Source organism: Pongo pygmaeus, chromosome 12 (assembly GCF_028885625.2).
Source record: "Pongo pygmaeus isolate AG05252 chromosome 12, NHGRI_mPonPyg2-v2.0_pri, whole genome shotgun sequence".
Classification (NCBI taxonomy): Eukaryota; Metazoa; Chordata; class Mammalia; order Primates; family Hominidae; genus Pongo; species Pongo pygmaeus.
In genome coordinates, this window is record NC_072385.2 from 65,480,211 (window position 1) to 65,507,571 (window position 27,361).

The window sequence follows — 27,361 nt, forward strand, 5'->3', positions numbered from 1 at the left end:
ACTCAAGATGAGATTTGCCTTTACAGAAGAGTGAAGGAGCGGGGGCGTGGCGAGCAGCGTAAGAGCATCAGAAAGCGCCGCTCCCGGCACGGGGACAGCCGGCGCGTCATTGTCGTCATCGTTGCCCGACCGCTTTCCGGGAGACTGGAGTCGAAGGCCGTGAGGTATTTTTCAAAGGTGTAGTTTCAGTTTTTCTCCTGCTCCTGTTTAACTCCGCTTTTTATCTCCTGGGATTCCCCTGTCATCCTCTGGGCAGACTGAGAGAATCGGAGTTTGGCTGCGTAGCCTTCCAGGAATGCAGTCTCTCACAGCTCTTCGTTGGGGCAGCATTGTTGCAGGTCCCCCACTTCCGCTTGTTTTGGGGCTGGTCGCAGGCTTTGGCTTACCCCGGCCCCTCATTTCTCTCTCTTGCTCCGATCTTTCTCTTTTTCCTCGTTAGTTAACCACCGACTTCTCAAATCTTGGAAGACGAAGAAATTAAAAACAAAAATCAAAAAACATTGAAGTCTTCACAGTTTTCAGCTGTCTTCGATCTTGCTTAGGGAGAGAGGCTAAAGTGGAACGTCTAGGGGAGTGACTTTACTATGTTAGCCCCGTTTATCATTCACATTCACAGACTGCCTGCTGCTGCAGTATTAGCCCGTCTGAGATAGTGGGCTAATTTCGACCTTTAGCTGAAATCTGTACTGGGTAATCCAAGAGAGCAGTTTTTCTTGATGACCCGGATAAGTTCAGTGTGACTCAAACTTCTTTCAAAATAGCTTTAATATCTTCATGTTTGCTGACTACAATTCAGTTTTGGCTTGATAAAGATGTATTTGTCGCAATGAGATGTTTGCTATCCACTTATTAACCTATTAGGACTGTCTGATGGTAGACTGAACCAAGACTTAACCGTGATTTTTTAAAAAATTAAATTTAAAAATTTTGTGCGTACATAGGTGTATATATTTATGGGGTACACGAGATGTTTTGATACGGGCATGCAATGTGTAAGAATCACATGGAAAATGGGGTGTCCATCCCTTCAGGCACTTATCCTTTGTGTTACAAACAATCCAGTTATACTTTTAGTTATTTAACCCTGTATTTTTAATTCAAAAATAACAGATTAGCCCTATTGAAGTACAGAGAAATGTTTGTGTTTGGTGGAAATGATAGAACTCATTGTTTTGTTGAAAGATAATGACAAGTGTGAATAACTGTTTTTCAAAATAAAATTCTCAGTCAAAAGATATTACAGCTGCCTTCAGTTAGCTGTGTTGTATGTATCACAGTTCAAAAGTAATGTAATTTTTTTCTTAACTGCTTTTACTTTTTCAAATGGCTCTTCATATGTATTATCTCAGCTACTGTTTCCAAAGAGTTGACCCTTCAAGCATGGCTCTAAATAGTTCACATTGGATTAGAGTATTTGATAATTTTCACTTTTAGTAAAATACTGTCTAATCTATTGAGTGCTAACTGAGCCAGGCCCCGTTCTAATGGCTTTTATTTAATTTATTTAATCTATGCAACAACCGTATATACTGTTATTTCAGAAATGAGATAATTGTAATAATCAACTTCCATATGTTTTGGAAGGTAATTTTGCTGCTCGATTGCTGTAATTTTGGAAATGCTTTGAATTAAACATTGAATAGAAGTAAATTTAATTTAATGTAATTGTTCATCTCAATCTTGAGCCATATCCTCATAATTTATATACTCCCCTATTAGACTTTGGGATAAATTTATTTTTAGATGTTAACATATTTTTTAGAAAAGGAAGAAGTCTATATTTACTCAGAAATTGTACTGTGGGACTGAAGGAGAGTTACAGACAACACTAACATGGAGTCACTGTTTGCCCAAGAAAGCAATATTTATTGAGAACTTGTGTGTACATTTCATTGTTATTTTCTCCTAAGATAATGCAGTGCAAAAAAGTCATTACAGTAATTCATTACAGTAATAGAATTCTGGTGCAACAACAGCAAATGGCTCTCAAGTTCCAAAAAACAATCATGTTGGATTTGTTCTTTGGCTTAGTTCATAACTGTGTATAATTATTTGGTGTAGAGATAGGAAGAGCCCTGGAATGTACATTATCATATGTTTGTTTGGATCCATGTGGTGACTTTCTAGTATCTGTAAGCTCAAACTGTAATCTGATATTAAGAGTTTCCAAAATTAGGTCTTAGGTTACTTTGATTGGTTTTAGTTAGTAAACAAATAGTTGCTAACTACCTAATACATGACAAGACATTATGTTAGTGATGTGGAGTTCAAAATGTGCCTCAACATGAGTCTTGCCTTGAGCAATAGCCCAGTGAGTAAATAACCAATGGAAAGGTAAGAGCAGAGGAGTGACATGGTCTGACTTAGGTTTGTTTTATTTTATTTTATTTTACTTTATTGTCTTTTGTTTTCTTTTCTTTTATTTCCTTTCCTGCCCTGCCCTGCCCTGCCCTGGTCCCCCCTGCCCCACCCCACCTCACCCCTCTTTTCTTTCGGAGTCTCACTCTGTTGCCCAGGCTGGAGTGCAGTGGCACAATCTCGGCTCACTGCAACCTCTGCCTCCTGGGTTCCAACGATTCTCCTGCCTCAGCCTCCAGAGTAGCTGGGATTACAGGCACCCGTCACCATGCCCAGCTAATTTTTTGTATTTTTAGTAGAGTTAGGGTTTCACCATGTTGGCCAGGCTGGTCTCGAACTCCTGACCTCAGGTGCTCCACCTGTCTCGGCCTCCTAAAGTGTTGGGATTACAGGCGTCAGCCACTGCGCCCAGCCTGACATACGTTTTAATAGAATCTTCTCTGGCTGCTGTGTTTAAGAATAGTTTGCTGTGGGGTGGGGTAGGTGAAAACCAGGAGACTAATCACGGAGGTGTTGTAGTTCAGATGAGATGATAACATCTTAACTGGCTGGAAAGAAGTGAAGGTGGAGAAGCAGTTTAATTTCAGATGTATTTTCTAGGAAAAGCAAACAGAATTGCTTACAGATTGAAAGTGAATTGTAAGAATAAGGTTATTTTCAAAGTTTGGGACTTGAGCAACTAGAAGAATGGAATTGCCATTAACTGAGAAGTAGAAAACTGTGGGAGGGGCAGGTTTGTGGGAAGATTCGGAGTTCAGTTAAGGACGTGATAAGTTTGTGATTTCTGTTAGTCATCTAAGTGGAGATGTTGAGTAGACAGTTGAATATGTTCATTCTGGACTTCAGAGTGGTCATTGCTGGAAACAGACATTTGGGAGTTGTCAGTGAACAGATGGTATTTTAAGTTGTGAGACCGGAGACAGTCGTTAAAGGAGTAAATGTAGACAGAAAAGAGAAGGGGCACAAGGCCTGAGTCCTTAGGCATTTTAACATTAACAAGTTGGGAAAATGAGGAATAACCACCAAATGAGACAGACTGAGCAGCCAGTGAGGGACAAGGACAATTTTGAGTCTGGTGTTGTAGAATTTAGAGTAGAGTAGTATGTTCAGTTTTGTCAGGTGCAGCTGATGGATCAGGTGAAATGAGGATTGACACCTTTGGATTTATCAAGAACTTGAGGAGTGTTATTGATAGATATGTGATAATGTTAAGTCAAGCAGATAGTTGCACACCAGTGTGATAACTGTATTACAGTTATATTCAGAGAACCTTGGGAGCAAAGAGGAAGAAGAGACCACTTTTCTTTGGGAGGTATGGACACCTTTATAGAGGAGGGAGCATTTGATGTGGGTTTTAAAGGATTGATAAGTTTCACTAGGCCAAGAAAATGGAGACTGTTATGAAGAGGAGGTTGATATGATTTGGGTGTGTGTCCCCTCCAAATCTCTTGTTGAAATGTCAATTCCAGTGTTGGAGGTAGGCCTAGTGGGAGATATTTGGGTCATGGAGGCAGATTGAATGCCTTGGTTTGTCCTTGAGGTAATGAGTTGAGTTCTCACTGTATTAGTTCACTCCTAGAGCCGGTTGTTTAAAAGAACATGGAAGCTCCTCTTTCTCTTGCCGCTTCTCCTGCCCTGTCACATGTCTGCTCCCCCTTTGTCTCTCCAAAAGCAGATTCTGGCACTATGCTTCTTGTGTAGTGTGCAGAACTGGGAGCCAAATCTAACTTCTTTTCTTTATAAATTACCCAGCCTCAGGTATTCCTGCATAGCAGTACAAAATGGAGGAACATGGGTATTCCAAGTAGAGGGAAAGGACTATGACAGGACCTCAATTCCTTTCCTTCATGGTCACATCTCCCAGTTAGCTGTTTTAAAGACGCTTTTGCCAGTCCTCTTTCCTCTGTGGCCACTTGCTAATGCCCCATGTTCGGTGGCTCCAGGCCTACTGAACGTTGCTAAGGAAATTGGAGATTCTAGTCACGTGGAGTAGTGACAGGAACAGAAGTTGAGTGTGATGTTGGGGAATAGGGTAAAGATGGGAGTTAAGGCTGGAAGGGTTAGAGGAATAGACTTTCAGGGAGGAACAAACCTTATATGTTGTATTAAAGATTTTGTCCAGAGAGCATCCCACACAAATCCACTGATGGGATTTGTGAGGGATGTTCCTCCTCCATTGGATTTGAGTCCCATTCTGCTGAGCTTTACCACTTATCAGCCCTGTGACCTGTTTCTGTTGTGCCATCTGTAAAGTGAAGCTAATATTAGTGCCCAGTCGTAGAGTTGTGAGAACTCTCTCCTCCCGCACTACAGTTTTTGTCTGCTTAACTCATCTCTGTCATCGAGTACTTTCTTGAGGAAGCATTCTGTCTTCCCTCAGATTAAGTCATGTCCACTAGTTTATAGTCTCATAGCACGATTTATTTCTTCATATTAATGTTGTAATTTTATATTTCTGTGATTCTTTGATTAATGTCTATCATCCACACTAAACAGTAAGTGCAGAACAGGCAAGTTTTTGCTCACTATTATCTTCCAAGTATCAGGGCTGCCTATCATAGAGGCTGATTAAATATCTATTGAATAAGAGAGTCCTTAGTGTCTGGCATGTGGTAAATGCTCAGTAAATATTATTCATTTACATGACATTGTGCAATAAGTGCTGAGGAGGTATCAGGGATAAATAAAGGAACTGTCAGGCAACTGACAGAGGACCTGTTGAGGTTGGGTAGCATTAATTTATGTCTTTTGTGAATTTCGTTAGGAATGAATGTTCAGTAGGCCTAGAGCTAGAATGGTTGGCTAGGGGACAGAAAGAGAAGATGAGAACTTGCAAAAGCATCTTTAAACCAGTTGACTGGGAGGTATGGCCATGTAGCAAGCAGGCCAGAGGAGGCTTTTGTACCATGAGAATAGAGGAAAATAGCCACCTGGTGGCTAGACAATTTAGGTGTAGAAAACACATTTATATGGTTCTTTGAATGTAACAGTGGTAAAGAATATAGGTTTAGTTGTTGCTGCTAAGTAGGGGGAAATGACATTTTTATCTGGTATGTTTGAGAATAAAGTAAATTTCAAAATTTGAGATGATTGAAGTTTTTATTTATAAACTTAAGTATTATTATAATATGTTACATATTTTATTCTTTAAAAATTGTAATTCAGAGAGTGTAACAAAATGTACTTCCTCACTTTCTTGCTTTTTGTTTCCCAGAAGTGACCACAGTTAACAGCTTCTTTTGGATCCTTTAAGAAAACTTACATGCATATACCATACAAATATGCCTCCACACTCATATATCTTTTTTTCTTCAAAATAAATGGGATGAGCTGGGCGTGGTGGCTCATGCCTCTAATCCCAGCACTGTGGGAGGCTGAGGCGGGCAGATCACCTGAGATCAGGAGTTTGAGACTAGCCTGGCCAACATGGTGAAACCTCATCTCTGCTAAAAATACACACAAAAAATAGCAAGGTGTGGTGGTAGATGCCTGTAATCCCAGCTACTTGGGAGGCTGAGGCAGGAGAATCACTTGAACCCAGTAGGGGACGTTGCAGTGAGTTGAGATCGCACCACTGCACTCCAGCCTGGGCAACAAGAATGAAACTTTGTCTCAAATAAATAAATAAATAAATAAATAAATAAATAAATAAATAGGATGTATTATACATGCTGTTCTTCAATTTTTGTTCACTTAATATATCTTAGGAGTCTTTCTAAGCTGTACCTCATACCTTTTCACTACTGAAGAGTATTTTAATAGGTGGGCATATCATAATTTATTTAACCAGGTTCTAATAGTGGATGTGTGTGTTGTTCTGTTTTAAAGTTTACTGTTTTAAAGATCATTGCAGTGGAAGTCTTTAAACGTTATCTTGCATGAAAATATACTTTGAGAAGTAAAATTGCTAGGTCAAAGCACGTGTACATATGTGATTTTGAAGCACAGTGCAGATTACCTCACAAAAATGCTAAACTAATATATACCCTGACTAACAGTGAATGGGAGGCTGTTCTCAGCTCACCTTTGTACATTTTAGTACTATTAATCTCTTTAATTTTTCCCTATTTGACAGATGAAAATGGCATCATATTTTAGCAATCTATGTTTCCTTAATTATCAGTAAGGCTGAGTAGCTTTCTTCATGCTTATTGGTCATCTGGATTATTTGTGAACTGTTGATTTTCTTTGCCTATTTTTCTTTTGGGTTGTGTGTACTTTTTTTTTTATTGTTAAATTGATTCATAGAGGCTTTAAAAAATCTTTGTGTTCCATATGTCTTTTTTTAGTTTTTTATTTGGCATTAGTCTTGGGTGTTTGTTTATTTGTTTATTTTGCCTACATTTTTAAGGGCCAGGTAAAAATACAAGAAATTAGGATTTTTTTTAAAGGAAGGGAATTTTCTGGGCTCGATGGCTCACACCTGTAATCCCAGCACTTTGGGAGGCTGAGGTGGGCAGATCACAAGGTCAGGATTTCGAGACAGCCTGGCCAACATGGTGAAACCCCGTCTCTCCTAAAAAAATACAAAAATTAGCTGAGCATGGTGGCATGCGCCTGTAAAAGGCAGGAGAATTGCTTGAATTTGGGAGGCAGAGATCGCATTGAGCTGAGATTGAGCCACTGCACTCCAGCTTGGGCGAGAGAGCAAGACTCTGTCTCAAAAAAAAAAAAAAAGAATTTGTGATACTTTTGAAATAGACACTCTAGATTGTGAGCCTTTTGTTGGAAATGTTAGTAATACAAACTTCATTTGAGACTATATGTTCAGCAACTATCACAGATGTAGTGAGCACCCAGTAACCTTCCTCTCCCTCACCCCAGTTATATTTGGAATTGAAATGAGATGTAATGGAGCTGCTTAAATATTCTAGATGACACCTTCTCTTTGGTTATTCTCCTATATATGAACTGGGTTGTATTCTAAAAGCTAGTTTGTGAGTTAGCCATCTAATTTCACTATAGAAATAATGTACATAGGTTCTTACCTTTGCTCTCAAAGTTGTAATAATTTGTGGAGGCTACTTTTTTTTTAAGCAAATTCAAAATGTTACATAATTTTACCCCTCTATACTTCAGTGTGCATCCTCAAAAGACAGGGAAATTTTCTTATATAACTGTATTGCTATTATCATAGATGACAGAATTATCAGTAATTTGTTGGTGTCATCTAATACTTTGTCCATGTTCAGATTTCTTTGTCACAGAACTATCTTTTTACACTTGGTTTATTTGAATCAAGATCCAAACAAGGTCTATGTATTTCATTTGGTTGTTACATCTCTTAAATCTCTTCTTCCTCTGTCTTTCTTCCCCCACTTTTTTTTTTGCTTCATGCCTTTGACTTGTTATAGAAACCTGGTCAGTTTTCCTGTAGAGTACTGTATTTCTCACTCCATATTTGTTTGCTTTCTTGTGGTGTTAATTTGTTCCTCTATCCTTTGTATTTCCTATAAAATGGAAGTTAGCTCTGTAGGCTTAATTGTTCAGATTCAGCTTTTTTGGGAGTTGGGAATGCTTTGCAGATGGTGCTGTGTATGTTATATTGCCTCACATCAGGAGGTTCATAATATGTGCATTTCACCTACTTTTAGTGATCTGTTGGTGGTCATTGCCTAAACCTATAATTTCATTAGATGTTGCAAAGTCGTGATTCTTTTTTAAGTTGTCATTTCTTCTACATTTGTTAGCTAGAATTTGAAGTCTAGCTTGGGAACCTGATAATCAAAATAACAAGCTTGTTGTGGGAAAGTATTGTCAGAGCAACAATATTTGTGATGCCAGGAATGCATCTTAGTGTAATAGTCTTTTTTTTTTTAAAAAGAGATGTGGGCCTTGCTCTGTTGCCCAGGCTAGAGTGCAGTAGTGTAATCATAACTTACTGCAGCCTCGAACTCCTAGACTCAAGTGATTCTCTCACCTCAGCCTCCTGAGTAGCTAGGACTACAGGTGCATGCCATCACGCCCAGCTAATTAAAAATATTTTTTTTTTTTAGAGATGGGTCTGTCTGTGTTTCCCAGGTTGATCTTGAACTCCTGGGCTCAAGTGATCCTCCTGTCAGTCTCCCAAAGCGTTGGAATTACAGGTGTGAGCCATGGTGCCTGGCTGTGATTGTCTTTTTAATGTTTCAACTTGGTTTGGCTGTAGCCCCCAGATATTCAGTCAAACATGAATGTAGGTGTTGCTGTGAAAGTATTTTGAAGCTATGATTAAAATCCATAATCAAGTAAGGGAGATTATTCTAGATCATCTGGGTAGGCCTGATTCAATCAGTTGAAAGGCTTTAGAAGCAGAGCTGAGGTTTCCCTGCCAAAAAAGAAGAAATTCCACTTGTAGACAGCAGTTTCAGCTAGTAGCCTAGAGTTCCAGCATGAGTTCCTCCCTTGATAGCCTGCCCTATGTAAACCAGTTTCTTGCCATAACTCTCTTAATATATATCTCCTACTGGTTCTGCTTCTCTAGTTGAAACCTGACTGGTGCAAAGGGTAACTCCTCTGATGCTCCTGTTCTCCAGCGAAATGGGATGGGAAGCAGTAGTAAGGGTCAGAAAACTTAAATTGTTTAGGGTAGCCATATAATTTTTTGTTCAAACTGGGACTTCTGAGAAAGAAGGGAGCTGAGTTGATGGCAAGCTGAAACAACAGGCATAAGGTGGAACTGTCTTGGGCAAATTGAGAGATATAGTCACCTTGTGTGTCAGCCACTGGGGATACAACATGAACATGACACAGCCCCTCAAAGAGCTTGTAGTCAAAGGAGAAATCAAGTAAATAAAAATACATTAAGAGATGGTGTTTTAAGTGACATTACAGCTTATAGTTGTTATATTTGTCCAGACAGAGAGCATAGAAGGAGAGCATGCAGAGAAGTCTTCATTGGCCGAACTGAAACCTATTTTTTACCTCCAAAGATAAGCAGCCTTTGAAAAAAGTGGAGTTGGAAGGGCATTTCAGGCTTAGAGAATCACACAGGTGAAAGTTGAGAGAGAGAATGGCACATTTGGAAAACTGCCATCATGGCCACAGCTCTAGGATTGGAAGAGGAGAGTCGTGAAAGATGAGGTTAGGCAGACAAGCAAGGGCCACATCATAATGGGCCTTGCATCTATGCTGAGGGGTTTGGAACTATCTTCCATGTGGTAGGGAACTGTTGCAGAATTTTAAACAGAGGAGTACCATGACCAGACTGTTTAAAGCATATTTTGTAATATTCTAAAACTGGGAGTGGAGAAAAATTGATAATAGGCACACTACTAAAAGGCTGTTGAAATAATCTAGTCAGTGAGAATAGAGGAAAGCTTGTGGTGTAAGGAGATTAAGGAAGCCATATTGACAGGACTGATTGGATTTGGGGTGCCTCCCAGGTGTCTGCCTGGATTGGCTACCCTGAAGTGGAGAATTAAAGGAAAGAGGTAGCTGATGACTTCAGTTCTGTATGTGATGCTATGCACTCTTCTTTTCTCCTATCGGTACTTTGGCTTCTGTATAACCAGTGAGAGGAAGGACTGAGTGGCAGTAACATCTGTTGGGGTTACTGGGCAGCATCCCTGCAACCCAGGTCCTTAGTCTCAGCCACACCTTACTGAGTGGTGAAGAGAAGCAAGTTTTCTCATGCCCTCTCCGTCTGTCTCTACCTCTGCAGCCAGTGTTTTAGAAGGAGTATGTGGAAGGGCAAGGAGTACCTGTAGAACCTGGGAGGAGGGTGAGGAGCAGAGCTGGGTGAGTTCTTTTCTTCTTTGGAAATTTTAACATGTACAACTTTAGGCTTGTTCTTTAACTTCATTGTGGCTCAGTTTCTTCATCTGTGAGGTTTAGATGAACAAGTGCATGTGGAATGCTTAGAGTAGTGCCTGGCACATAATCAGTGCTATTCAAGTGTTTGCTGCTGATACCATAGAGTCACTGCTTGATCCTGGGGTCAGAGCAGCTAAGGGGACAGAGGGAAATTTCTGCGCTTTTTCTGTGGAAGGAATAAATACTCAGTAACTGCCTATATAAAATGTTAGTAGAAATCACTTGAATTAGGAGGAGTTTCTCATAATAGAAGAGCCTTTATTTTTTAGTCCCCGTTGCCTTTATTTTTTTAGTTAGGGAAAAGGCAAGTGGCTCAGTTCAGATTTAATGAGGGCAGTTATTCTTACTTACTACCTTGCTTTCAGTGTTCACCCTAACCCATTCTAACAATAAATAACTGCTTGTTTATTGGGGCTTAGGGACAGGGAATAATTGCAGGAAAAATCTCTACCATGTTCTTCTGAAGAAAGGAAATATTTTCTAATAGGAAAATTTGATGAAAAAATTCACATTTAAATAAAGACCTTTTTGTGTTTTTAAAAAATACATACAGTATTTGTTAAGAGCCAAAATACTTTATTAAGTGCCTTTATTTAAGTGTTTTTTATTAAAAATTTGATATGTGCTTTTTGAAATAAAATGTAAACAATGAAGAAAGAAGAGTTAAAAAAATGAGTGTGCTTTGAACCTGTTCCCTAATCCTTGTCTCTTTTCAGAGAAAATGTCTATTTTTTGTATGCTCTTTCCAGACCTTTTCTACATGTATGTATATACAATTTTTTTTTTTAAAAACCAAATGGCATATACTAGGCACATTATGTGTTATATACAGTGTTCTCTGTTCTCTGACTTTTTCTTTCTCATTGTGTGTCACTATATATAGATTTACTTCTTTATTTTTAGAAGACATGTAATATTCTCAAGGATGAATATGGTGTAATTCATTTAACTGTTTCCCTGTCGATGAATATCTAGATTATTTCCAATATTTTGTTATAGTTTATTTCAACAAATGTTTATTGACTGTCAGGCAGTGCTTGTGAACAGTTCACAAAAATTCCTGCTCCCATGTAGTTGCCTTTTGGTGGTAGACCGGCAACAAATACATATATGTTAGTTGATATTGAGGAATGTAAAGTGGGGGAGGAGATAGGGAGTGAGGGGGAGGGGTGTGCATTTTAAAATGGGGTGGTTAAGAGTGAGATACCAATAGATGACATTTGAGTGGAGATCTGGTGAAGGTAACATAATGAGCTCTGTTGGGAAGGGAGGAAGAGAGGAATAGAGTATTCTAGGAAGCCCAAAGGGAGGTAGGCATGTGCCTGATGTCATGGGGGAAGAACAATGTGGCTGGAGTGAAATAAGCAAGGGAGAGTGGGAGATGAAGTTACAGAAGGTGATGGGGAGTCAGGGCAAATTGTGTTGAGCTTTTTGAACCCACTGTAAGGATTTTTAAGAGATAAATATGTATTTTTTTTAATTTTAAAAATAGAGTTGGGGTCTCGCTATGTTGCCCAAGCTGGTCTTGAACTCCTAGGCTCAAACAGTCCTTCCACCTTGACCTCCCAAAGTGCTGGGATTACAGGCATAAGCCACCACACCCAGCCTATAAATATGTATTTTAATTATAGATATGGGGTCTTGCCATGTTGCCCAGGTTGGTCTCGAACTCCTGGGCTCAAGCTGTCCTCCTGCCTTGGCCTCCCAAAGTGCTGGGTTTACAGGCATGAGCCACCATGCTGGGCCCACTGTAAGGATTTTTATCTTATTTCGAATGAGGTGGCAAGCCTTTGGAAGTTTCTGAGCAGAAGCATGGCATAATCTGATTTACATTTTGAATGGTCTCTCTGTATTCTTGATAATAGACTTTGGCCAGAAGCAAGAAGGCTATTTAGGAGGGCATTCAGGCATGGTTTGATGGTGGTTTGGACCAGGATAGTAGCAGTAGAGGTGGTAGGACATGGCTAGATTCTGGGTGTGTATTAAAGATGAAGTGAGAGAGAGTAGTCAAGGATCACTCTGAAATTTTGGGACTGAACAATTGGAAAGTTGAAGTTGCCGTGAAATTAAATGATGAAAACTGCAGTAGGCAAGGTTAGGAATTTGGCTTTGGGCAGGTTCTGTTTGAGAATTTATTGGACATCCAACCAGAGATATTGAGTATGCAGCTGGAAATGTAAGTATGAAGTTCAATGGAGAAGTCAGGGTTGGAGAAACAAATGTTGGAGTCTTCAGTTTACTAAAGCAATTAAAAACCCTCAGTTCGCCTAGGAGTAAATTAGAGAATAGAGTCAGGAACAGCCTCTGGGCACTTCAAGCTTGGTTAAGGGGCTGAGGATGTGAGAAGGATACATCGAAGAGACCAAGAAAGGAGGCAGTGAGATAGAAAGGAAACCAAGAAAACCAAGAGAAGGGAGTCAACAGTGTCACTCAAGGAGAACTGAGAATTGACCATTGAATTTAACCATGTGGCAGTGTGGGTGACCTTGCCAAGTGCAATTTTGAGAGAAAAGTAAGGTATGTTTGTAGGAGATTTGAGAAAGGATGGAAGGAGAGGAATTAGAGACTGTTAGTATAAGCACCTCTTTTGAGGAGTTTGTTGTAAAAGAGAGAAAATGGGGCCTTAGCTGGGGGGTGATATGAAGTCAAGATTTTTTGTTGTTGTTGTTTCTTTCTTAGATGGAGAAATAAAACATTTAAACTTATGGGTAATAGTCCAGCAGAGGGACAGTTTGATACACGACAAACTGGAGGAAGTTCAGAGACAAGTTTGAGGAGGACATTTTAATTTATATGCACATGTGCAAGGATTTTTATAGGCTAGATTCTTAAAAGGATTTCCTGAGTCAAAGGGTATGTGCATTTTAAAAACCTGTATCAATTTATATTCCACTTTCAGTGTATACCCTTTCTAACACTGAACATTCTTAATCTTTAAAATTATTGCCAGTCTGATAGGTGATGATATCTTCATTATTTTAATTTGTTTTACTGCTTTCTAGGAACTGTTTATTTAGTCTATCTAATTCTTTGTGATATTTTGTCAGATACTTTCTCCTGGCTGTCTCTTGCCTTTTAACTTTGCTTATGGTATCCTTTTACCATGTACGACTTTTCAAAAATGTTTTTATGTAGTTAAGTTTGTCAGCTATTTCCTTTTATAGCATTTGGGTTTCATTTAGATGATGTAAATATTTGATATAATCTAATATGTTTATACATTTACATTTTTAATTCATTTGGAGTTTATTTTTGTGTATGTTATGAAGAAGGTTTTCCATCTTTCTCTGTATTCTTAAACAGCTAAATACCATAGGAATTAACTGTTTCTTGAAGGTTTGAAAGAAATTACCTATAAAATCTAGGACTAGAGCCTCTTTGTAGGATAGGTCTTTGACTACTGTGTAATTCTTTTTCTGTGGTTAATGATCTGTATGGTTTATGTGCTTCTTTTTAGTTTTGGTAATTGATAACTTCCCAAGAACATCATTCTTTTCATTTACATTTTCAAATTTATTAGTTCAAAATTCTACATAAAGTGAGAAAATACCAAGTCTTCTTTGCAGTATATCCCTATACTTATACCTTTGTCTAGGCAATAAATGCTGGAGCTGTCCTTTCACAGATCTGGAGATTACGTTAGCTATTTTCAGCACTTATGGCTCTGTTCTTGGGGTTATTTCTAAATTCTTAATCTCTTTTGTTTGTAAGGTTTCTTGGCTTTGTTTCCTGTTTGCAGTCTGGTCCCATTTGCTCTTTTTTTTTTTTTTTGAGAGACAGTCTAACTCTGTTGCCCAGGCTGGAGTGTAGTGGCACAATCTTGGCTGACTGCAACCTCCGCCTCCCAGGTTCAAGCAGTTCTCCTGCCTCAGACTCCCAAGTAGCTGGGATTACAGGCGTGTGCCACCATGCCTGGCTAAATTTTGTATTTTTAGTAGGGATGGGGTTTCACCATGTTGGCCAGGCTGGTCTTGAACTCCTGGCCTCAGGTGATCCGCCTGCCTCAGCCTCCCAAAAGTGCTGGGATTATAGCGTAAGCCACCGTGTCCAGCCCAATTTGCTCTTTAGCTTACGCAGTTACTACTGTTGAAGTCTGCTGGTAGATCTGTGCTTTTCTTGGTTTCCAGCATTTTTATTTTCATGTTTTTCTATTTCTTCTGTCATATTGTAGGGATTTGGGGAGGGATGAGAGGCAAATGCATATTTTCAGTTAACCTTTTGAAATTGGAAATCAATTCTTTTCTGTGTAGTTTTGTTTTCTTATTGCCTTAATTGTTGGTTGCATAGTAGTTGGATAGTAACTTCACAACTCAAGTAGTAATAGATAGACTTCACTTTATTTTTTTAATGAAACCAAATGTCTCAGTGGAATATACTCATTCAGAAAAAATGTTGATATGTTGTCACTAAATATTCAAATAGTACTTTTCAAACTTAAAAGTAATCATAACATTTAGAACTATAAAGAACTTTACAGATCATTAGACCAGCTGCCTTATTTTATGGATGAGGACTTTGAGGCTGAGAGAGTTTCAATGATTTATCTCAGGTGACAAAGTCAATGATCAAGACAGAAAGCCCAAGTCTCTTCCATTCTGCTATGCTATTTGCTGTCATACACGTTCATGCTGTTCTTCTTACCTATGTGATAAAGGAGGTATTTCTGTGAATACAAAAAATTTTTTTTTATCCTAGAGATGTTACCTATGGCTTGGAATTGCTTCTAAAATTTGGACTTAGATACTTTAATAATACATTGATATAGGTGAATTTTTAAAGCATGGGCTGTCAGAGTATGCACTAGCACAAATGAAAACCATATTGTTTATTTCCCCCAAGTTTCCTCTTTTCTGCTTATGGGCTTTATATGATTTATGGACTCTTTGGATTTCATATTAATATTTTAAAGAAGCTTAAGGAATATAAATATATATAGGCTTGAAAAATGATTTCTGTGATACGTATTTTAGACCTAAGATTTTTACTTTTTTAGTTTAATATAACATGCTCCTAGATCAACACCTATATTTAGAAGGACTAAAATACATGTTTTTCTAAAAAAAGTGCTTTGCTTACCATTTCTTCAGCAATCATTAGGGGATCTATTTATCAAACTTTAATTGCTTTGCTAATTCAACAGTTTTTCAAATGTAGGATTTTGATTATTGCTATCTCATGTTTGGTAATCATGTCTTTAGTTCTTTAAAAGTTCTTTAAAAATACAAAAAAATTAGCTGGGCATGGTGGCAATGGGCCTGTAGTCCCAAGCTACCTGGGAGGCTGAGGTGGGAGGATTCCTTGGGCCCAGCAGGCGTAAGTTGCAGTGAGTGGTGATTGCACTATCCTGGGTGACAGAGGGAGACCCCATCTCAAAACAAAACAAAACAAAAATGTTGAGGGTTTGGTGAGCATAGCATTAGTGGGCTTCGGTTGGTTCTTGTTCCACAGCCCCCCAAGAAACTTAAGAAGGGGACAAATTGGAATGTAGTTAATCTAGAATTAAATTCTAAAAAGATTTGCCTTCAGGTTTTAACTCTTAGTGCCTTTGAAATACATGATATGACCTATTGATTTTTTTTTTTGTAAACTAAAGAACAAGCTCTGTCTCTAATACGAATTCAAAGAATTTAATTTTTTCCAGTCAGCCATAATGGCAGGTGAAGAAATTAATGAAGACTATCCAGTAGAAATTCACGAGTATTTGTCAGCGTTTGAGAATTCCATTGGTGCTGTGGATGAGATGCTGAAGACCATGATGTCTGTTTCTAGAAATGAGTTATTGCAGAAGGTATTTTAAAAATGTAATTTCCTAAAAATGAATTTCATAAAACAGAATGCTATTTTATGAAACATGTGGAAGAAGAAACAGATTAATGACCTATGCCCCTTTTCCCCTTTATTTCAATTTTATTAGTGTTTGGGTATTTTTAGGGGGGAAACAAAACAAAACAAAACTCCAGCCTTAGGAAATACCTCCTAACTATGTTTTTAACTTGGTTTTGGAAAAAAAAGGAGCACTCACAGTATTCTTTTTGACAGACTCTGTCTTTGACCTTTTAAGTATTACAATGATGTTATCAGGGTTTCTGGAAACCTATAGGACAAAAACAGTAAATTGACTTTGACAGTCTAAAACAAATCTCATTATGTTTCTTCTGTCTTTGCTATTGCCTAAGCCTGCTTCTTATACATAAATGCATCATGTACAATGTTTATATTGATAAATTACTTTTGACTTACGAAGCCCAGATCGTTAACTCCCGAAATTAAAATAATTCAAAAGAATTTTTCTTGGGTTATACACTTTCCTTGTCTAACTAAAGATGATACCCTAAGGTGAAAATTTGTGGACAAAAGTCACTCATTAAGAAAACTTTTTACAAATTATTTTCAGATCATTTGGTTATTGGATTATATGAAGTGAAAAAAACTTCTTTGATACATTGTACTTGGTAAAAGTCTAAAATGTTATCAGATGGTGTTCAAAGTTTGTGTATTTTTTTCTGTCTCACTTTCTCTATTTCCCTCTCTCTTTTTCTTTTTTAACAGTTGGATCCACTTGAACAAGCAAAAGTGGATTTGGTTTCTGCATACACATTAAATTCAATGTTTTGGGGTATGTGTGTTACTTTGGAATTAATTAGAAAGCAAATTACTTATTGTGTGAAAGATAATTTATTTTTAAAATGCTAACAATTTATATACAATTATACTTCATAGCACTTTTAATAGATATTTATTTTTAAATCTGGATGCCAGTGAGCCACACATAGATTTAGTATTACATGGAAATTGAATAATTTAAAGTTTAATTGTTTGTAGGACTTTCCTTTTTTGTGAATAACTAGTTTCTTTAATTGGAATGTTTTAAATTAATACATTCACCATTTTATTCCATGAAATTTTTCTCTTGTAGTTTATTTGGCAACCCAAGGAGTTAATCCTAAGGAACATCCAGTAAAACAGGAATTGGTAAGATTTGAATTTCTTTTTATTTTATGTGTTTGTTGTTGTGTTCCTGAAGTTTGTCACACTGCCTTTGTCACACAAATTAGGGAGAACAGAATTCGAGTTGAAATTATGAAAGTGAGCCAGACCTTATTATCTTTGGGTTTTTTTTTTTCTCTTACCTTTTTCAGATAATTGGTATTCCATATATTATATAAATCTTGGAATGGGAAAATGTTACGATTCTAGTAATTATTTATAACTTACATATTATTTTTCTTATAAATTCTTGAAATCCTGTTTATCTCTAGAACTACTTTTTTTTTTTAAACTTCTATACAGTTCTTAAAATATATTCTAGTTGATTTACTAGCAAAGACGGGAAAGTTTCTCCCTCCCACCTTTTCAATTCCTCCATTAATTCATTTTCTCAGCAGTAAAGAATCCAGTTCAGCAACAAAGCTAAAAGCTTTTTTGGCACCAGCTGTATGTGTACTGTCCAGTAATTCTGCATTAGACATATTTACAACCTGTAATAAATCTTCTAGGTTTGTCTTTGTATTCCATTTAGATGTATAAGTACAGTATATAAGGTCTGGTATCTTGGAGTTTTTGCTGACTTCAAAAATTAAATCAAATCATTCAATTGGAAGAGAAAAATTAGAAATCAAACTTATGGTTACCTTCTTGACTTGGTTTTATGAATAAGAATATTAATAAATTGATTCTTTGTGTTTATAAAATATAAGGCAAATATAGATATGAAATACACTTGACATTGTATTCTTGTTCTCAAGTCTTAGGGTAGTTGATATGTATGTTATTTACAACTTAGTAAAGCACTTGGTCCTTTATTTTTTAAAAATGAGTAAGCCAGATCTGTTGTCTTCAGTTTTTCAACATGTAGTCTAAGACATTTCCTTCTTTTAAAGTTCTTGGGGGGAAGAATAAATTTATTTTTAAATAAAACAATTGTGAAAAATATTTAAAGCAAAAGTATAAAGCAATATGATATGCAGATCTTGGTTTGACCAATGATGTGGCTTTAAACCTTTAAAATGAAGGCTTGTATCATCTGTTTTCAACTTCCTAATATAGACTTTACATACAATTTCTCTTTTTTCCATTAACATGAAATTATTTGGAGTACTTGATACTGTCTTTGTGAAAGGACAAGGTCATTTGTTTTCTTTCTACCTCAGAATCTACTTTTGAAGTAGTACATTAATATTCTAGATAAGGGTTGGTGAATAAAAAGCATGCATAAACCTCTTCCCCTTTTCTTTTTCTTTTTTTTTCTTTTTTTTTTTTTTGAGACGGAGTCTTGCTCTGTCGCCCAGGCTGGAGTGCAGTGGCGCAATCTTGGCTCACTGCAAGCTCCACCTCCCGGGTTCACGCCATTCTCCTGCCTCAGCCTCCCGAGTAGCTGGGACTACAGGCGCCTGCCACCATGCCCGCCTAATTTTTTGTATTTTTAGTAGAGATGGGATTTCACCATGTTAGCCAGGATGGTCTCCATCTCCTGACCTCATGATCCGCCCAGCTCGGCCTCCCGAAGTGCTGGGATTACAGAACCTGTTCCCCTTTTCTGACCTTGTGTAGATGTTACTAATTGATCACAGACTTAGTGTATGATAGGAAACTGATTTGCCGTATGTATCACAAATAGGAAAAGTCAGTTTACTCATTCAACAAATATTTGAGTGCTTACTGGGAGCTAGGCATTATTTCCAAGTGAGATGATTCCTCTGTGAATAATGCTGATCCCTGCCCTTGTGGCAGACACCAGACTGTATCTAATGGAGGGAGACAAATAATAAAGTAAACAAATAAGAAATATATATGAATATGTAGTATGTTGGAAAGTTATGGGAACAAAGAAAAAGAGTAGGGTAAGGGGGACTGGAGTGCTTGGATAGGACTGCAGTTTTAAATGCTGAAGTCAGGGCCTCAATGACAAGGTTAACATTTGAGTAGACTGGAAGGAAGAGAGGAAGTGGCTGTATGGGTAATTGAGGAAATATCCTTCTAGGCAGAGGAATAAGCAGGGCAAAGACCCCAAGGCAGGGTTGGTGTGTGTATGTTGCAGCTAGTATCCGCCATCATAAGCACTGTGCTTTTTTATTCAGACAGAAATGGGGCGTCACTAGAGTGTGTGGAGCAGAGTTGCCAGTCTTTCACAATGAAAACATTTTAAGATTCTGCATTAACTATGTTGATTATTTTAATAAAGCTTGTTTTTAAGCAGTGGTCAGTCTTTTACTCTGCTATTTTATGGCTGTCATCAACTTTATTTCTCCATTTGAAGCGTAAGATAGCCATTTATGCTGATTAATTGTCTCAGAAGTTTCACAGTGGTACAGCAACATATTATGTTTCTCACCTTGTAAAGTCTGATTAGAACTGTATATTTTATTAGAAAATTTCATGTACTTAACCAAAATTATAAAATTGAATAATTTGAGAGGCCGAGGTGGGCGGATCACGAGGTCAGGAGATCGAGACCATCCTGGCTAACACGGTGAAACCCCCGTCTCTACTAAAAATACAAAAAAAATTAGCCGGGCGAGGTGGTGGGCGCCTGTAGTCCCGGCTACTTGGGAGGCTGAGGCAGGAGAATGGCGTGAACCCCCGGGGGCGGAGCCTGCAGTGAGCCGAAATCGCGCCATTGCACTTCAGCCTGGGCGACAGCGAGACTCCGTCTCAAAAAAAAAAATTGAATAATTTGTATTTTCATTCTCCCTAATTGTTACACTAGATGGTAATGTGAAAAGATAGTTAAGTACTACCTCGTATATTTCCTGTTTAGAAAAATTTCAGGAGAATTTAGTTTGTATTTTGCAAATATATGAAAGCTCTGGTTTTTTACTTTAGATACAAAACAGTTAATATGTAGATATATGTTAATGGTGTTTTAAAAAAATGTATAACCACCTAGAAACTTTCAATTCGATGTTTATTTCTGGAGTAATGTCTTAGTGTGATTCTAACTCTTTGGAAACAGAAGACTTCTGAAATGACTTTTTAACATCTGTCTTTCCCCACCCTCCGACTATGAACTCCAGGCAAGCAGGGAGCATATTTATCCTATTCATTTGCATTTCCTAGCACCATGCACTTTAATAGGCAATAAATACATATATGTTGAATTTAACCGAGGTGTACAGTATAATAAAATTTAGTGGTGGCGAATAGCTTAGTAGATCTATTGCCTTTCTTTTTTATCTTTAAGGAAAGAATCAGAGTATATATGAACAGAGTCAAGGAAATAACAGACAAGAAAAAGGCTGGCAAGCTGGACAGAGGTGCAGCTTCAAGATTTGTAAAAAATGCCCTCTGGGAACCAAAACCGAAAAATGCATCAAAAGTTGCCAATAAAGGAAAAAGTAAAAGTTAACTTTTTGGTTTTCATGTACACATATTCAAAAAGTACACCTTTTTTTTCCCCCCCACAAAATAATTCTGTGGCAGGGCAAGGTTTAAATGTGTTTCTTATTAATATGTAAATTTACAGTAAATATGTAAAGCTAAATACTTTCCTCTCCAAAGATCATTATCTTTATTGATTTGCATTGAGGATTTTAACATTGTGATATATTATATATTTATAATTTACCATCTCTTTTGATGAGACTCTTATTTCTTTATATAGGTCAGTCTTGCAAGTACCATTTTATAAGCAGCTGTGAAATTTAAGTGAAATGTTCTTTGTAAACATTTGTACTATTTTAAATGAATAATGACCTTATGAAGTATGCTATCTGTAGGCTGAAATTATAGGTACATCTGTTTTCACTATATGACATTAAGAAAGCGTGAAATGACTTAAATGTTCATTTTTTTCTGTATAGATACTTTATCATGTTTTCATGATTTTAGGAATTACTGCTTTGTTGATATTCAAAGTGTGAAACTAAAACTTTATGGTTGTACTTTAATTCTTGGCATGTTGCCTCTATGTCCCATTTAAAATAAAATACATTCTCATTAACTTTAGATGGGAAATAAGGTTGTATGTTGATGGATGAATTTTGGCATGATGACTCTACTCTCAATAAAGGCTGAAAATGTTGTATAACTGACCTGTGTATTTTTATCTTTTGAGTAAATTTGCCTTCCAAATTAGGGAGATAGGTTTTAGAAGTCATCACAAATAGAGAAATTCATGAGTTTTTGTTCCTGGTGCATGGTGTCCACAGTTCTTTTCATCTCATTTTTTTTCAGATTTTTTTATTTCATGTTTTTAAGGCTGTATCAAGTACATACAAGTGTTTTGGAACAACTTCTTATGTTACATAATGCCACTTAAGCAGATGAGAAGTCCAAAGGAGATTACATTGTGTTTATATTGTGGTTTATTTTTCTGGAATATTAGTTACAGAGAGTACTACATAGTAAACCTTTTTTTAAATGTCTAAGCCCATGAATTTTAATTACATGCCCTTAATGCTTTCAGTGTTTGAATCCATATCATTATGTGTAGGAATGCCAAGTATAGTAAAGTACTTTAATTTTTGAAAAAGGAGTTGTTAAAATTTTCTGTGTGATTAATTCTCCATAAGTAACCTTGAATAAATGGATTTCTTGATTTATGATAGCAGATATTGGAAATGGTCTTAAAATGTAATGGATTTTGTAAAGCATGTTGAACTCTTTCTATGACACATGAAGAGGAAGTCACTGATAGACGCAGAAAGTCTTTTCTGGCTCTGATGTCAGTTTTTGAAGTGGAAGAACATTAATGAACATTTATAGTTATTTTACTCCTTTTTTTTGCCTTTGTCTCCAAATTTCTAGCTATTTTTAAAAATAACCTCTTCGTGAGAGAAATGTGTTACTGTTAAGATCAAGTGTAGTGTACATGTCTTTGTGTTATTTATTGCAAAGAAATGTATTTGGATTTCTGTATATTTTCTAATTTCATAAAAGAAAAACAGCTTAAATGAAAAATGTTATACAATTGCAGAAAATCATTATTGGTTTTAGCTGAGTTATTGGTTTATGAAAGTCCAACTCTACATTCTCTTAAATTGTGTATTCTTGAGTAATTCTTTCATTGTTTATTAGTAGAAATAAAAGTTTGAGTATATTCCATTTTATTATGTATAATTTTAAATACTTAGCACATAATAAAGAGCTGAATGACTGTAGTGCATTGAGTTGCTTATTTGCTTGTTGTTTGTTTATTCTTTTGACAAATATACTTAATGACATTTATATTGCCAGATAACAGTGCTAGGTGCAAGGTTCCAAAGACGATAACTACAGCCTTTATCCTATTTTTATAAGGTGGTAAGAAAAAAATAGTCTTTTTATTCAATTCAGTTTCTCAGAGTTATGGGAAAATTTATGACAAATTGTGCTCATTAACTGTATTCAGAACCATAAAGGGTGATGTGTGTGGTTGATCTATTTGACTATGGTGCAGTTATTGTTAACATAGTTTGTTCCACATGATAGTCTGCTCTAAGTTTAGATGTTAATTACATCTTTTATTAATCTCTTTGGGAATTAAGTTGGAGAAGTTGCATCTATAGATATTTTTAAGATTAGAATTATAGTCTATTAATCTTATACTAAATAATGAGATCTTGCATTTTAATATTATTTTAAGTACAAATTTTTTCTTCTTCATAATTGTAAGGTGGGAAATCCTTTCAGTAAAACAGAATATGTTAAGTGAAAAATTGAAGCTTGAATTATGTTACATTCCTGGAATTAGAAAGTTATGTCAGGTTGATTAGTTTTTAAGATACCCTGTAGATTAAAAAATCCTTCTACTTAGCGATTAGAAATGGATTGGCATTATTTCTAAATAAGGTATTTAAAATTGACCAGAAGTGTAGGAAAGACTTCAAAAATGGACAGTGTATTGAATGTAAATACTTTTTTCTTAAGTAGGTAACTGGAGAAAAAGATACTTTAGGAATCACTCAGTTTATCATACAGTTAAATTGTAATTTTATTCAACAAATTACCAGAAATTCTGGCTTTGCAAAGTGACATTAACTGAGAAAGATGGGAACAGTGACTCAGCCTCATGTAATAGCTAAATTTGGTATCTAAAGGGAAGAAAAAGCACTGATGTCTCATTTTCTCCCTTCATAGCATAGTTAGAAAACCTGCTCAGATAAATTCAGTGACTCTTTTCCTGAATGATCTTGGTAGCAACGTATTTTATATCAATGTGATGTGCACATAATTTACAAATATAAACATTTATCTTTCCCTATATTCTGATCTAAAACTCTCCAGTTTTGGAAATACAAGCCATATTTTGTTTATATATTAGCATTTTATAGTTGTCATTAACAATTATGTTGGCAGAAAGTATACAGGATTTTATAATGGAATTCTGTAGATTTGTTTCATTTGAATAATTTGCTATTATATTACCTGTTAGCGGGATTTCAAGAAAATGATTTGAATGTTTTTTGGTTTGCATATTCATTTTCCTATCAAAGTGGGTGTACAGCCATAGACTACTCTTTAGAATAGCCACCCTCTGACTTGATGTGCCTTTTTAAAGTGCTTATTTATGGCATAACTTTTTATTATTCCCTCAAGAAGTCTGAGATTATGGCATAATTTTTAACACAGCTAGAAAGATTAGTAAAGTGTTCAGAAAAGAGAGAGCTGTAGTAATAGCTATTGGCAATTGAGGTTTAATTTTTAACTTTATATCTCCTTACTGCCTGCCCAGCTAGAAACCTAAAGCCACCGGCTCTGTTAGTCATCTGTTCTTAAAAGGTTGAAACGAGATGCTAGTTTTTACTCCCTCTCCCCACAGTAAGCCTTGAAGTTTAGCAAATCTATCATAGCAGAATAACTGCATGCAAGATGTCAATTTTGTAAAGTGATATATTTCAGACAGTATACAAAATTTGATGGGGGAAAATAAGCTTTTATAAATGAAACATTTAAGAGACTCTTTTTTATTATTTGCTTTTCAGTTTAGTGTTGCCTTTAAGGTGTACCATTTCAGTTTGGCAGCTGCAATAAATGACGGAAGAAAATTGAAGATGATAATTCAGCATTTCAAGATGCTTCTGAAATGAATGTAGACCTATCCAGAGCCTGAATTTCAAGCTTATAGTAATACAATATTTTAAAGCCAAGTACCCAGGCAATTCATAGTGATATGATTTGAATGAGATTATTAGGAGGAATAGGAAAGAATGCCTTCAATTTCTTGTTATGTAGGTATTATCTATTGAGATGCTATGTTGAAAAATATTATTGTAAAAAGAATAGAAGCTTGTTATACCCAATTTGTTATAGAGTACAATTTGTCTTGGACCTTATACAAAAAGCTTTAGTTATTAAAATAGCAAAATTATAACAGAATCACCTCCGATTTAGTGCTAGAGCAGTGGATTGCCTATAGACCATGTTCTAATGTGTGTCTGGTATTTTTTTAATTTGGTGGCCTTTACTCTCCCTAATAATGCATTCCTTAACTTATTTAAACAACTAATTTGCTTCCCTAGTTTTGATACTTTATTATTTTTCCCTTAAGAAAGAGATAATTATTTAAAAGTTGCTGGATTTTGTGGGTTTTGACATTTGTGACTTTTAACACTTGTGATTTTTACTATTTGTGAGTGACTTTTAGAGGTCCATGGAGTATAGAGTTATTTTGTAATTTTGCCAAGACACAATCTTAATTCCTGCTAAATTCCATGCAGGAAGGCATTATTCAGCTAATGATTTAGCTTGGCTAACCTCTTAGCATCCACAGTTTTTTTTTTCCCTCACTTGCAGTTTCATTCATTTATTCACTTATTCATTCAACAAATATTTATTGAACTCCTCCTGTGTACCATGTTCTGTTTTAGACATAGGAGATTCAGCAGTTATCCAAACATGGTTGTAGTGGCTGGGAGCTGTCAAACTGTTTATCATGTGATAAATGGCTTCTATGGCGTGAATTGTGTTCCCCTAAAATTCATACGTGGAAGTCCTAAGCCTCGATACCTCTTAATGTGTCCTTATTTAGAAATAAGGCCATAGTAGATGTAATTCATTAGGGTGGATCTTAATCCAATATGCCTTTATAAAACCGGGAAATTGGGACACAAATAACATGCACACAGGGAGAACACCTGTGAAGATTAAGGCAGAGCTTGGGATTATGCTTGTGTAAGCCAAGGAATACCAAAGATTGCCAGCAACCACCAGAAGCTAGGTGAGAGGCCTGGAACAGATTCTCATAATCCTCGGAAGGAACCAACTTTGCTGATCCTGTGACTGGACTGCTAGCCTTCAGAACTGCCAGTCAGCACATTTCTGTTGTGTAAGCCACCCAGTTATTGATACTTTGTTATGGCAGCCCTAGGAAACACAATGGCCATTATTGAGTGGACACTATTGAGAAGATTAATAACTTGGGTGTGAAAATATGTGTAAAAATCTTTGGCACAAGATGAAAGTGTAATTCTGAAGAAAACCAGGAACCTGGGTAAAGTTATTCAAGAATACTTTTGAATTTGGGCAAAGATCTTGGTACTTACACCTTGAAATGTCAAGGGTCTGTTATACTCTTTCTGAAGCCAAAATGTTCAGACCTTTCTAGCATATTGTCAGTTATGATTGAGTGTTGAGTATGCCATCTCTTAATCTTTATCTTGCTTGAAGAAATTTACTTAAAACCCTGTCAGGTTTCCATGGAGAGGAGATTTTCACCAAGCCTATTATCATCTGCCATGTGATCGTTCCCTAATGTAATGCAACACTCAGGTTCAAATAATGAAAATCCTGAAAAAAATCTGCCAGAATTTGTGTATAATTTGTCCTCTTGGATAAGCACACACCACTTAAAAAATCGCGTATTGGATTCATCCAGATAGACATTTTTTAAAAATGTATATGTGTATATAAATTCTTAACTGTATAGTGTGGTATTCAGTTTTCTTTATGTTTTTATTTTTTGAGACAGAGTCTCACTCTGTCACCCAAGCTGGAGTGCAGCGGCGGGATCTCAGCTCACTGCAACCTCCACCTTCAGGGTTCAAGCAATTCTCCTGCCTCAGCCTCCCGAGTAGCTGGGATTACGGGCACCCGCCACCGCGCCCAGCTAATTTTTGTATTTTTAGTAGAGACGGGGTTTCACTATGTTGGCCAGGCTGGTCTCAAACTCCTGACCTCAAGTGATCCACCCACCTTGGCCTCCCAAAGTGCTGGGATTAGAGGCGTGAGCCACGGCGCCTGGCCCAGTTTTCTTTCTTTAAAGTTAGGTATTAGACAAAATTAGTAGCCGGGCGTGGTAGTGGATGCCTGTAATCCCAGCTACTCGGGAGGCTGAGGCAGGAGAATCGCTTGAACCCAGAGGCGGAGGTTGCGGTGAGCTGAGATCGCGCCATTGCACTCCAGCCTGGGCAACAAGAGCGAAATTCCGTCTCAAAAGAAAAAAAAAAAGTTAGGTATTATAGAACTCAGAGGCTGGGCGCAGTGGCTCATGTCTGTAATCCCAGTGCTGTGGGTGGCCAAGGCGGGAGGATTGCTTGAGTTTAGGAGTTTGAGACCAGCCTGGGCAACATAGCCTCCATCTCTATTAAAAAACAAAACAAAACAAAACAAAACAAAGAGCGTTAGCGAGAACTCAGAAGTGGGTTCTCACCCTTAATGATTTAGTGTCAAAGTGGGTTCATACTCTTAATAGTTTGGGCCCAGTTTAAGTTTTTTTTTTTTTTTTTAATATGGTAAATGTTGCTTTATTGGTTTTCAGCGTTTAGAATCAACTGATAGATAAAACAAGGAAGTAAATGAAATTGACCTTGCCAGTATAAAAGTAAAGGTAGAATAGGCAGAAGTGAGTTAGAAATAGGAAATAGATTAGAGGGGCATCCTTATGTGGTGAGAAACACAGATGCTGTACAAAACTGGTGGATGAATACGGTTTTATGTTTATTTAAGTTTCAAAGGTAATGGTGATTTATTCTTTTTAATTCTATCAAAAATTGGAAGGAGTTGGGAGAAAGTAGTATAAATCAAATCCTGAGTTTTCAGGCTGGGGAACTAGTAGATGATACCCAGTGATACAGCAAATGTAGGTGAGTGTTAGGAAGGTTATCACCAGAACTAAAGACAGAAGAGGTTTACAAGTGAGAGTCCCTCACACCAGCAGGAATGAAGTAGATCATTTGGTTTCTGTTTTTTTCTGTTTCTATTTTTTCCCATTAGATTCTCATGGTGAATATTTTTGTTTTTGTCATAAACATAATTTCTTTGGTAAAACGAAAGAAAAAAGAAGTTGTACTGA

General features: G+C 36.8%; 1 protein-coding gene across 3 annotated transcripts; it reads left to right on the forward strand.

Annotated features, from left to right (window-relative positions):
- The first annotated feature begins 68 nt into the window (after nt 1-68).
- Nucleotides 69-22,250, forward strand: C1D (C1D nuclear receptor corepressor). 3 transcript variants are annotated; one of them, XM_054473779.2, is made up of 6 exons: nt 8,360-8,444; nt 10,001-10,077; nt 15,794-15,940; nt 16,702-16,768; nt 17,069-17,124; nt 20,333-22,250. In XM_054473779.2, the coding sequence occupies exons 3-6, from the start codon at nt 15,803-15,805 to the stop codon at nt 20,495-20,497; spliced, it is 426 nt and encodes a 141-aa protein (XP_054329754.1). In that variant the 5' UTR covers nt 8,360-8,444; nt 10,001-10,077; nt 15,794-15,802; the 3' UTR covers nt 20,498-22,250. The 3 variants fall into 3 exon arrangements, with proteins under 3 accessions (XP_054329756.1, XP_054329755.1, XP_054329754.1); XM_054473781.2 differs by lacking the exons at nt 8,360-8,444; nt 10,001-10,077 and adding an exon at nt 69-164; XM_054473780.2 differs by lacking the exons at nt 8,360-8,444; nt 10,001-10,077 and adding an exon at nt 91-177.
- The last annotated feature ends 5,111 nt before the right edge of the window (nt 22,251-27,361 follow it).

Bases quoted from the DNA above. Each gene is read 5' to 3' on its own strand.
- C1D (XM_054473781.2), top strand. From the start codon at position 15,803: ATGGCAGGTGAAGAAATTAATGAAGACTATCCAGTAGAAATTCACGAG. The intron at 15,941-16,701 runs GTATTTTAAAAA...CTTTTTTAACAG, and splicing joins GAAATGAGTTATTGCAGAAG to TTGGATCCACTTGAACAAGC. The intron at 17,125-20,332 runs GTAAGATTTGAA...TTTATCTTTAAG, and splicing joins ATCCAGTAAAACAGGAATTG to GAAAGAATCAGAGTATATAT.